This window comes from Poecilia reticulata, chromosome 15 (genome assembly GCF_904066995.2).
Source record: "Poecilia reticulata chromosome 15, P_reticulata-male-v2, whole genome shotgun sequence".
NCBI classification, from domain to species: Eukaryota; Metazoa; Chordata; class Actinopteri; order Cyprinodontiformes; family Poeciliidae; genus Poecilia; species Poecilia reticulata.
The window spans coordinates 12,524,051-12,536,348 of record NC_088844.1 but is presented as its reverse complement, the minus strand read 5'-3'; the positions used below and the strand labels follow the sequence as shown (position 1 = coordinate 12,536,348).

The 12,298-nt window shown below is 37.9% G+C and overlaps 1 protein-coding gene across 1 annotated transcript in view; it reads left to right on the top strand.

Moving 5' to 3' along the window:
• Nucleotides 1–12,298, top strand: part of pgbd5 (piggyBac transposable element derived 5) — a 34,035-nt gene that overhangs the window by 9,243 nt on the left and 12,494 nt on the right. The window contains exon 2 of the mRNA XM_008429276.3: nt 8,158–8,588. Coding sequence (XP_008427498.1) covers nt 8,158–8,588 — 431 coding nt within the window. The remainder of the gene's footprint in view (nt 1–8,157; nt 8,589–12,298) is intronic.

Below are 12,298 nucleotides of genomic sequence, written 5' to 3'. Positions count from 1 at the left end.
ATTCTATTTTATTTTATTTTATTTTTTCTTTCTTGATTGTCTTTTCTGTCTGTTAGAAATAAAAATAAATACATAAATAAATAATTAGCTGGCTAAAGGAGGAGATGAACACCACGAATGTTAAGACTCAGAAGCTACTAACCATGCATGGAGGGTCCCACCCCAAATCCAGCACCCCGAGACTAGCCGCAAGGAAAGAGGCAGAGTACTAGTGAGTATGAGAGTCACTGTCCAGGATGAGACATCCAAGATCCATAAATACACCAAGGACAAGGTCTCAACAGACGATGTGCTCAATAAATGTCTCAGACAATGGGGAACAGAGGATGAGGTGCTTGAGGTACCTTCATGGGAGGACAAGCCCCTACATGGGATGAACCACCGACAAATAACTGAAGTGGCTGATATCTGGAAATCCTACCAATGACTGGAAAAAGCTGGACTCAAGGACAGCATATAGGCACTCACCCTGGCCGCACAGGAACAGGCCCTAAACACCAGAGCAATAGAGGCTCAGATCTACCACACCGGACAAGACCCAAGGTGTAGGTTGTTCAAGGAGGCCCCTGAGACAGTCCAGCACATAACAGCAGGGTGCAAGATGCAGGCAGGAAAAGCGTATGGAACGACATAACCAAGTAGCGGGCATAGTGTACACAAACATTTGCAGAATATGGACTGGAAGATCAAAGTGGGGAACACCCCCAAAGGTGATGGAGAATAACTGAGCTAAGATCCTGTGGGACTTCCAGATCCAAACAGACAAAATGGTAATGACAAACCAACCGGATATTGTGGTGGTGGATAAACAACAGAGGGAAGCCGTTGTGGTGGATGTAGCAATAACAAGTGACCACAACATCAGGAAAAAGGAGCACGAGAAAATGGAGAAATACCAGGGCCTCAGAGAGGAACTGGAAAGGCCCTGGAAGGTGAAGACCACAGTACCATACCATCCCATACCAACTTTATTTATGAAGCACTTTATACACCAATAAATTGATTAAAAACAAAAGAAAACTGACCAGCAGTAGAAGGGTTAAGAACAAAATAGAACCGAGCTGCAGCGCGTGCTTTAGCTTTAGCACAGGACAGCGTTATCTCAAATAAAACAGGCATATGGTCTGAAAATAAGAATCACTAAATTAAAAACTGGTAGACCATAAGATAAAACCAGATCAAGACTGTGACCATGCTCATAGGTAGCACCAGTCACAGACTGCACAAAATTAAAAGTATTTATAACATTAAGAAATGACTGAGCCATAGGTGAAGTAGGACGACAGACATGAATATTAAAATCATCAACAATGAGAACTCGGTCATACCTTGGCATGATATCAGCCAGGAAATCAGAAAAGTTATTTATAAAGTTTTTGTTGTACTTCGGTGGCCGATAGACCGCCGCACACAGCACAGTGTGAGAGCTGCCGAGTTCAAATAGGCTGATCTCAAATCTACTAAACGAGGCCAGAGGCAACTGTTTACAAGTAAAACTGCTTTTAAAAACAGTCACTATACCTCCACCGGACCCTGACATCCTTGGAGCATTAAAATAGCCGCAGTTCCGCGGTACAAGTTCATTAAAAATGCTGGAGTCACCAAACCACTTGTCCATAATTCTGTTAATAAAACATCCAATCAATAAGAGGAAAAGAAATCCCTAATGACGAAAGTTTTATTTGTCAGCGACCTGGCATTTACCAAACCGATCCTGGCAGAAATCGGCGGGTCTACACCATCAGGTGGCGTCCGGTGCTCCCGGAAAAGAGGCCACAGGTTGCTAGGATTCACCCTGCGTCTACAGGGCCGAGGAGTGCAGGGACCTATGGTAGTGCCTGTGGTCATCGGGGCCCTCGGGGCAGTCATCCCCAAACTGGAGCAGTGGCTAAAACAGATCCCAGGAACAGCATCAGACTTCTTAGTCCGGAAATGTCAGGTTCTAGGCACAGCCAAGATACTGTGCAGAACCCTCAAGCTCCCAGGCCTCTGGAAGAGGACCCGAGCTCAGTGGATGAAAGAGTCCACCTGCGGAAGGGTGAGAAGGGAATTTATAAAAATATGAATAAATATATATACACATTGTATGAGTATCTCCAAGTAGGTTTGATTTTAACTAGCGTTTCACCTAGCAGTAAACTACATAATTGTTTTCTTATGTGCACAACTATCAAACATTTCCCAAATACAATGTGACCCCAACACTGAAACTATGAGTTTCTGCAACAGTATATATTGAGTAAGTGAGGGAAATAACATAAACATACAATACTTAGGGCTCTCTAACAAGCACCAGGATGTGCAGAAGTGCTCACATCCCATAACTATTTCTAGCATTTGCAATGCGGCAGCCACAAATTCCAAGATATTTTACAACAAAGATGATTACTTCAGATCAGCACAAAGTGCTGCATAACTGTAAAGTGTAAGGAAAATAATTTGCAAACTTTCTAACTTTCTGATAACATTTTAAAACTTAGAAATCTGACTCGTTATCAAATTTCTGGGCTTCGTCAGAGAACTTGGGAACAGGAAATTTAACAAGGCAAGTAATATCAGATCTGAACCTTTCCGAACAATATCAGATGATACATAGGGTGCTCACAGAAAGGAACATTTTAAGTCTGCTTTTAAAGCTTGTGTTTCTGTTTTTTAATAGAATCCCTTTAACTCAAGAGTTAAAACCAGTTCTAGGAGTTTAAGATAAATGGTGGGTTTTTTTTCTCATTTCTGCCTTTGCAATGATTCTGCTTAAACATCTTCTGTAAATATTTCTGTCTTTGTTCTGTGGCCTATACTTGGTATCATAAAACATTAGGCAATATCAAGATCGAATAATGGTAATATTAGCCTAAATGCAGCCAGTGGCATGTGGGCTATAACTAGCATGTTGTCTTATATTGACTTCCTCCATTCAGTGTGCTAAACATGGTTAATAAATTAAAAAAAATAGCTAAAAAGCTTATTTTAGGAAAATGGCTACTTTTAATGTGGGCAGTAGTTACATTAGAAATGTTTGTGCTCTGCTTTTTGAGTTTTACTTTTGCAAAAGTAAAAATCTGAAGTTCACTATGTGGCACTTGGTTACCAGTAAACACACTCAGCAACAGATTAATAACAAATATTGTTTTTGTTCAAAAAACATATTTCTTTTGCTCTTTTGAAATACCACTTATTTTATACTTGTTAACAATTGTGTAGTTGGTGAATTTTTTAGAAAATTTAGTTCCTTTTGTCATTAGTGGTAGATATATTATAAAACACAAATTCAACACAAAAGTCAAAATCTCGATTTAGACTTTGTGGCAGTTCGTTACCAGAAAAAAACCTACTTATCTCTTAACTCCGAATTAATAATAAGTAATATAGTTTATAAAACATAAGCGCTTTCAAAATACTGCTTATCAGCTAAGATACAAGAAATTTATCGTTGGTACATTTTGCAAAAGTGAAAATCAGATGTTTACTTTATGGAACCTTGTGGAACTTGGTTACCAGAAAACGCAATTATCTCTTAGCAACAGATTAACAGCGTAGCAACAAAAATTCTTATTGATAAAAACATATAATGTTTCTTCCGCTCTTTTGAAATACCACTTATTTTACACTAACAAGAATTGTGCAGTTGGTGAATTTTGCAGAAAAGTGTTGTTGTTTTTTTCATTAGTCGCAAATATACTAAACACACATTCAACACAAAAGTAAAAATCTGGATTTATACTTCGTGGCAGTTCGTTACCAGAACGCTGCGCATGCGGCGGCGTCAGCTCGTGCCGCTGCGTGTCCGCTTCAACGCGCACAATGAACCGAGCTCCGTGCTCATGATAAATTAAAACAAATTCAATAATTTGCATTGGCATGATTTATCGCTTCTCTTTTTATTTCTCTCTTTCTACAAAAAACTATGATAAAAACTTTTAGGTTGGTGCTTTGGTCTCAGCTAAACCTTTTTTTGAAGGAAACATTTTTCAAAATTCATTTTATTTGTCGTTTTGTTTGTTTATTTTGGATATTTGAAATGCCTTCCAGTTGCAGTGTTAAATGTTCATTATAATTTAAAGTTTCAGATTGTGTTCTTGCATTATAATTTTGCCATTAACATTTATTACTTAAAAATGGTCTAAAAACAACAATAATGTTTATCAAAAATCAAAATTTGATTTGTTATTGTGACAGGTCTGCACACATATGTGATATATAGTGTAGTTAGTTTATTGACATGGATGGCATAGTTACTTTCAAAGAGTAATTTGATCACTCAATGAAAAATTCATCAGATAGAAAATGTGCATCTCTTTTAATGAAATTTAATTTTAATCTGATAATTGGATTGTAAATAGTAACACGTTAGATTACTCGTTACAAGGGGTCAGATTAGAGTAACACGTTGATGACACCATTGTTTGACATTTTTGCTCAAGCTATTTACGGATCTTTCACGTTTCCGATATGTGTCCCCCCCAATGATAAACTTGTTCCTACGCCCTTGTTCAGACTTAATAATCTGGAGCTGTCCGGTCTGAACATCAGTGCACGAATATGCGTCTCTACTGACACTGACGGCATCAGAAGCTTCTTAAGTCGGCCAATGCTGCAGTAAAGGGAGATATTAATACGTCTGGACTGCTGCTTTGCCTGTCTGGCTGCATATTTGTCACTCGCCTGCCCATTTTCTCTGTCAAGGTGTGCTGCCCGTCACACAAACACACTGCGGATGTGACAGCTCCACTCGCTGGATGCCGTGTCATGTGTTCATAAATTATCGGCTCCTGTCAGAACGCATTCGCTCACAAACCTTATGCAAACCCTAGATAGTTTGTTCTGGTTTTGCAGCAGAAGACAGGTGCAGACCTAAGGGAAAAACCCAGGTCAGGTTTTAGTTTATTTTTAGGGTTCATATAGTCGGGTGAGAATTTGTTTTCTCTGCACAGCAAGCAAGGCATTATTAAACCCATATCTAAACCTTTAGATTATACAAACAACTTATGGTGAGGAGTTAGGAGTTTGCTCACTTTGCTGACATCCTGTTAGACTGCTGCTTCTCACCATATACCAAGTTAAATGTTTTGACCTGGTATTTCTAAATGTCATTCTGTCTACATGTTGATGCAGAGACATAAAAAATAATCAAGGTTTTTCAACTTCATTGGTCTATTATGAAGAGAAAATATATAGTTAGACCTGAAGAAATCTGAACAAATCATAGATGCATTTTTCAGTAGACTTTCAATTAGATGTTTATATTGGATATTTGCTTTTCTTTGTACAGAAGTTTTCCAAATATTACATATTACATTGAAATAAAGCATTTTTATAATAAGAGTAAGGTATTCTGTAAAAAAAAAGAAAGTATTTTAACCCCTTTCAGATTTTTCTCTGTCTTTGCTTATTTTACCACATTGACACATATTAAATTTTTGTCTCGTTTTTCTGTTTATAACTAATATTAAAATCAGACCGTCTTCGTTTACTTTAGGAAACCCTCTTAACGATGACGGGCAAAAGATAATTTTCAGTTTTCTGCTTGGCTCCTCAGCTGAGCCTGAACCGTGTTTAGTTTGGTGAAGGGTTTATGCGCCACAAATATAGTGTAATCTCTGACTGTGTAATCCCTGGATATAAAAGCTCTCTACCAGGCAGATGTTTGTCCTCCAGCGACTGGAATAAAAAAAACTATCAGCAGATAGGATTTTCTTCGTTCTGGGATTTGAGTGGATTTGGTAGTAAATGATTTAGAAAATGTATATTTTCAATCCCCAGCTGACGAACATCAGGCAATGGTAGCAAACAGCATATTAGCCGGTTAGACTAAAAACAAGCTGCTGTTTCTTCATCGGAGACCAGATCTCTGAGGAAAAGGTGTAAACATCTGCTTTCTGATATTTTCCCTACTTCCTGCTGGTCTGCAAATTAAAGTCCAAATAAACTGCACAGGTTTGTGGCTGCAGCATGTAAAAATGTGGAGGTTGAATATTTTCAAGGCCACTTTTCTATGTTTTCATTTTGTTCTTTATAGAAAACGTGCCTCTGCATCCCGCTTAGATTTACATTGAACTTTAAAGTTTAGTTGGACATAAATGAGTTTGGCTTTGAGCCAGCCTGCCCATATTTTGGCCATCTCTTCTGCAAGCGGCAGACATCTTCTCGTGATTGTTCCCGATTCCCTCTTGTCCACATCCTGTCCTCCTCCAGGCCTGCAGCGATCTAACGTCCCGTCCCGATGGTGCTGTCTTTAATTGTACCTTACGAGGCTAACACAGCTGATGCAAACCATTCAGAGAAGCGATCCAAGGAGAAAATGTTGCTGCCTGCTGTTAAGAGATAATGAGACATTGGTGTTCAATTGAGCTTGACGTTGTTACACTCAATTTCCAATTTATTTATTTATTTTTTTCCAAAGCAGTCAACAAGCTCAGAGAAAACCTCTAACTGAGATGAGCCAATAAAAACCAGACAGAGCAGTGTGGGATGTTAGTGTATCAGCTGATAGTTACATTTATTTTTACCAACCTTGAAGCTTCACCCTTACATCATACTATGAAGAATGACTTAACACTGTTTTGTTTATTGGTATGCAAGCAAAATACTTTGCAGTGCATCGCTTATGAAAGTTGAAATTCCCCGTTTCTTTTAAATGTTTTCTGGTAGTAGATTGTGTTTGGCTTTAAATATAATTTGCATTTCTTTTGGAATACTATAAAATCCTCGTCATTTTTTTATTCTAAAAACAGCAAATTTGTGTTATCTCTGTAAGCAACATGGTAAATGACGATCCGTATTGGATTTTTGTTGTGGAGGTTGTTGTCTATGATAGTTTTTTTTGTGGAGTAAATAGACAATGGATGTTTCTTCTGCAGTTTATTTTCCCAAACCTCAGCACAATAGCTTAAATATGGAAATATTCCTGAATAGTAAAGAATATGTCGAGTATTTTTCTTCTTAGCCCCATTAATTTGAAATTGTAATTGTGCCTTTTATTAACCATTTCTATGTTGATCCTTTTTTTTTCTATTTATTTGAACCAGTTCAGGTAGTAATTGTAAATCACTACCTGAGCAAAATATATTATTTTCATGTGCAAATAAAAGTGGTTTGAGAATCTTGGATACTTTGCAAATATCGTTAATAAATAAAACAAATAATTTTGGTTCCCAACACTGAGCCCTGAGGGACTGTGGTTTATAGTGTTAAAGCCTGAAGCTGAAAAAAAAAAAACTACAACCAGAGCAAAACTTAAATGTGAGCCAAGTAAGGCTGCAATTATTTATCAATTCAAATCTGAAATCATATATACTATATCTTATAGAATGTCTCTACTGTTTTTGCTTTGAACTGTGGCAAATAGTGTAAAAACCTATTTTGAAAGTAAGTTTTTGAACTGTGGACTATATTCATTTATCTTCCAATCTACAATTAGCCACCGTTTATGTTATTCAAACTAAACTATTTTACTCATTATGTCTAAATGGACATTTTATCTGTTTTTTCTCTGAGATAAGGGTTATTTTTAACCGCAGCTGCAGCGTTTCAAGCACACGTCTCTTTATAAACCACCTAATCAGTGGACATGTTTGTTTGCTGTGTGTGTTTGCTTGACTAAATTATAAATGCTCCTGCCCCAGCGCCGCTATCTTTTATCAGCCGAGGCTTTATTGGCAGATGTCAGAAGCCTGATTCGGCTACTTGGGGACGCGGTTCTGACTCATTTCCTGCCATAACAATAAAGCAACGAGACACTGAGACCTTCCGCGAGCAGAGAAACGACAAACTCCAACACTCCCCACAGTGCGGTGGCTGTCAAATCTTCTTAACTTTCCAGCCACGGCCCACGGCCTTTGACATTCATACCAAAGGCTGACACGGTTCATTCATGAAAAAAAAACTGTTTTGATGCTGTTTTTTCTCTACTTTTGTGCTTTATGTCAGCAAGAAGCACTTTGCGTTTGTTCTCCTCCGCTTAAAGAATGACAGCTCACTTTCTCCTGTCAAATTGTCAAAAAGAGTAAACGTTTCATTGAGCAGAAGAGCCAAACTAAAGTCTGTCGCCGAACTTCAAGAGCTAAGATTGACAGCCGTTCCCGACAGTAAGCGTATGTCGGACTTCCTGTCGTTCTGTCTGTGCAGCATTTCGCTTATTTCCTTTCGGTCTCCTTCCAGGACCCGCTCAGAAGATGCCGGCCACTGCCACTGCCTTGGACTTTTTCCAGCTCTTCGTCCCAGACAACTGCATCCAAAACATGGTCACCCAGACAAACATGTACGCCAAGAAGTTTCAGGAGCGCTTCGGCTCCGAAGAAGGCTGGTGCCCCGTCACGGCCCTGGAGATGAAGGCCTTCCTGGGCTTCGTCATCTCCACCAGCGTGCACCGCTGCGAGTCGGTGCTCAGCATCTGGAGCTCGGGCTTCTTCAGCAACAGGAGCATCGCCTTGAAGATGAGCCAGTCGCGCTTCGAGAAGATCCTCAAGTACTTTCACATCGTGGCTTTCCGCCCGTCCCAGGGGAGCAATCAGGGCCTTTACAAGATCCAGCCATTCCTGGACTCGCTGCAGCAGTCGTTCAGCTGCACCTTCAGGCCCTCGCAGACACAGGTATGTGCAAGTCTCCAGATCGTCTACTGATGTTTCTCTACTGCAGACTCTTCGTTCTGCTGTAATGTGAGGAACCAAAGTACAGTGCAAAAGTTTAGAAATTATTCTGCTAAATGAAGTGTCATTTAGCAGAATCATTTTTGGTTTTGTGGGTCAGTGAGAAACTTGGCGTAATGCTAATTAGTTCTCCAACTTGCAAGTTTTCAACTGTGTTTAGACAGTTTTCCAATTTTCTGAACTGCAGTCAAAGTCAAACTGGAGATAAGGTTAGATTTAGACATAAAAGAGTAGTTGTAGAAGTGTTTAAATCAGATTGTTACCAACTCAGCAGTTTAGATAATGTTTAACCTTTTATGAGAAAATTAAGGCAAGGAATGCCCCACTTCCATTTAAAATGAGACAATGGAAGGGCTGTGCTTGAAGCAATGTGAACCTCAATCTGAAAACCATCCACATATTAATTATGTAGGAAAGCTCAGCTCGCTTTTTTTTTTTTTTTTTATCTGGCTTTTCCTCCAAAATTTCTTTTTTTTGGCTTCAGTTTGGACTCACTTTTGCAACTGGGTCAGTAGAGAACTATTTTTACTTTCTATTTTGGGTCATCGGGAAATATGTCCAAAATTTTCAGCTACTGATGAGCAGTACTGTTGTAGAAGAAGTAGCAGTCAGTCCATGTTTTATTAAGGTTTTTTTTTTTTTTTTATTTATTTATATGCTTTCTTCCTATATCATTTTTTTGGATAAGGAAAAAAGTCTGGCACTATTAAAGTAACAAAGTTGTTGTATTCATTGAAACGTTCAACCTCTTTCTACCATGAAACTGTCTGGATCTACATTCTTTAAAGAATGGATGGTTGTAGACGGTCGCTAACACTCATGCTAATCGCTTATATAAGACACTAAAGACAACTTAAAATGTCAGCATTGTCTCATTTTGTCTTATATAGTAGATAATAGTAAAACCCTGCTTCACACAGTCTGCTTTTAATGTAAATAATCAATAATTGCTGTTAGGTATATTTCTTAAAGCTGTTGGCTGGGTCAAATCTTCAGAGAACCAAATATCAGAAATCCACCATCAAATTCAGATTTTTGCAGATGTGGCCTGCTTTTGTGATGTGTGACATGAAAGCACTTCTTTTGCTTCAAGTGGAAATGTCAAACCTTTTTGAGGCTGTTGGTATATTCCTGGTAATATTTGACGGTAATGTTTTTTCTTTGGTATGAAACAGCAGAGGTTGCACTTTCTGGCAAAAAGCCTGGCCTTCAAAAGCAACTCATGTGTTTCAGTTAAAACCTGCACATGCAAAATTATTTGAATTTCACATTGATATAAATTACAACAACACTGATTTTCCCTTTGGAATCAATATAGTATTTTTGAATTGGAATATAAATATGAATTGTCATTTCTTACATGTACTGTTAAAAGAAAGTTTAGGGTTTGTTTTTTTTTTATTCAGGCAGCTACTGTCGCAGTGAGAACTGTGTCGAAGAAGTCCTCTTATTTTTCACGCAGCATCACAATAAAGGATAAGAGTTTCAGATTTTTACCCGATAAATGCATAGCTCTGACCCAAAAACAAATAGATCAACTTTAGAAAAAAACAACCAGAACCTTACTAGTGTCGGCAGTGTGCAGTAGAGATTTATTTTGCACAGCATTTGCAGATGTGGTCATGTAACCTCAGACTGAGGTTGCCCTTTCACACCCTGTGCACAGTTTGCAGCACTGATGACATCTGAGACAAATCATTGAATGAAAGGCTCTGGATTAATGTTTTCATTTTTCAAAACCCAGATAAGGTCAAACAGTTCTTTACCATAAAGTCTTGTTTTATAGTTTTAAGTTTGAAAGCATTGTATGGCAGTCACTTCTTAAGGAAAAAGGACACACTACTGTATGAAGCTTATGGACTTTTTGGATAGTTTAGCAAGTTTGAGTACAAATGCATAAATAGCAATATTGCTATCCTTGTTTCTGTTGCTATTAGCAGGGTAAACCGAAAGGAGACACGTTTAACAAATGAAGCTATAAGGTGTGGCACAAATATCTCAAACCCCCCATGTTTTGAGAAATAAAATAAAATGAATAAAATAAAAATCGAGTACAACCAACAGCTTCCAGAAGTGTATTAGTTAGCAAATACTGCACTTTGTATTTTCATTTTAGAATGAATGCATATATATATATATATATATATATATATATATATATATATATATATATATATATATATATGTTTGCAATTCAGCATTGCTGAATTGCAATTCAGCATATAAGTGCATTTGATATAAAGAAATTAAAGAAAAAGATCTTACACAACAGATTCGGAAGTGTCAGATTTCCAGTGAAAGTGTGGAAGGTTAAGAATACATTGTTATTTCAACATGAGTGTTGGTGAGTGTTAGGTTCCCTAAGTGTTCCAAAGAGTTGGACCAGAACACTCAGTCTGGTGTTGATTTAGATGGGGTGCTCCATTGTTGACTCATGGTTGCTAAAAACTTTACTGGACTGACTGATTTTAGTGACATAGTGGGTGTAAAATATTGAATAAAATGTTGTGCCACATGACTGGCTTTATTTTCACTCTTATATTTGACTTTATGACACACAAAACCACAAATTAATCGTCCTTATTTTCTCCAGGTGCATTCTGGGTAAAGCTTGTCACCAACGTCATCATTAGTCACTTGGCAACAAATATCAAACTAGCTGGATTGGGTGCTGTGGTGGCACAAGGGGCAAAGCACAACCCATGTACTGAGGCCTTAGTCCTCATGCCGGTGGTTGCAGGTTTGATTCCCAGAGTGAATTGACAAAAAAGTGGGTAATGGGAAGACCAGGAAGCAAACCCACTAGAGCCTTCATATGTGGGCAGTGCTTAACCCCTGTGCCACCACAGCACACTCTGCCAGTAGAATTTTAAAACTCAGATTTCTATGTTGTTCTATTCTTTACAGTGTTCTGTGTTAGATTAACACATTTATAGTGTAACTTTTGACAATATACACTAGTTTTTGGGTAAAATAACACGGAAGTTCATTTGAGTTCAACTACTGTGAGTGTTGAATCAACTCTATCAGAAATAACACATTCAAAAGTGTAACTTCTACACCATCCAGTGTGGACCTATATAGACACCTTAAAAGTGTAACATTTAACTCTGTAGGAATTGATGGAACACTTCCAAATTTGCTATGTGTGTACAGTACGTTCCAAGTGGTTGCATGAAGGGATCACAAGTAGTTTTGTTTCTTTTATAAAAGCATTGATTTAGCTCCACTTTCTCCATTGCTAATAACCAAAACACTGTACTTCATATTCAGTATTTGCTCATGAAGGGTCTCTTGGGATAAATAATCATATTTCAAGAGCATCAATTTTCATGCCTGCATCAAAAAAAAAGTAATGGAAGTAGTGGAAACTAGCTGATTCATTTGCTTTTAGTTTGAGCAGCTTAAGTGCCTCTCGGATCAGCGCAACTGATGAAAGATGATCCCTACTATTCCAGAAATACATTTGGGAATCTCGTAACCTCTGTCGTGTCACACCCAAATCTAATTCATCTCTGCAAATTTAAAGGAAACAGTTTAAATATTGTGGAGTTATTGGATTGTCAAATAGACCCGAGTTGTCTTTTTTTTTATTTTTTACGCTAAATCATCTCAATCTGCTTGCATCTAAAATTGACAAAATTGAAATAATG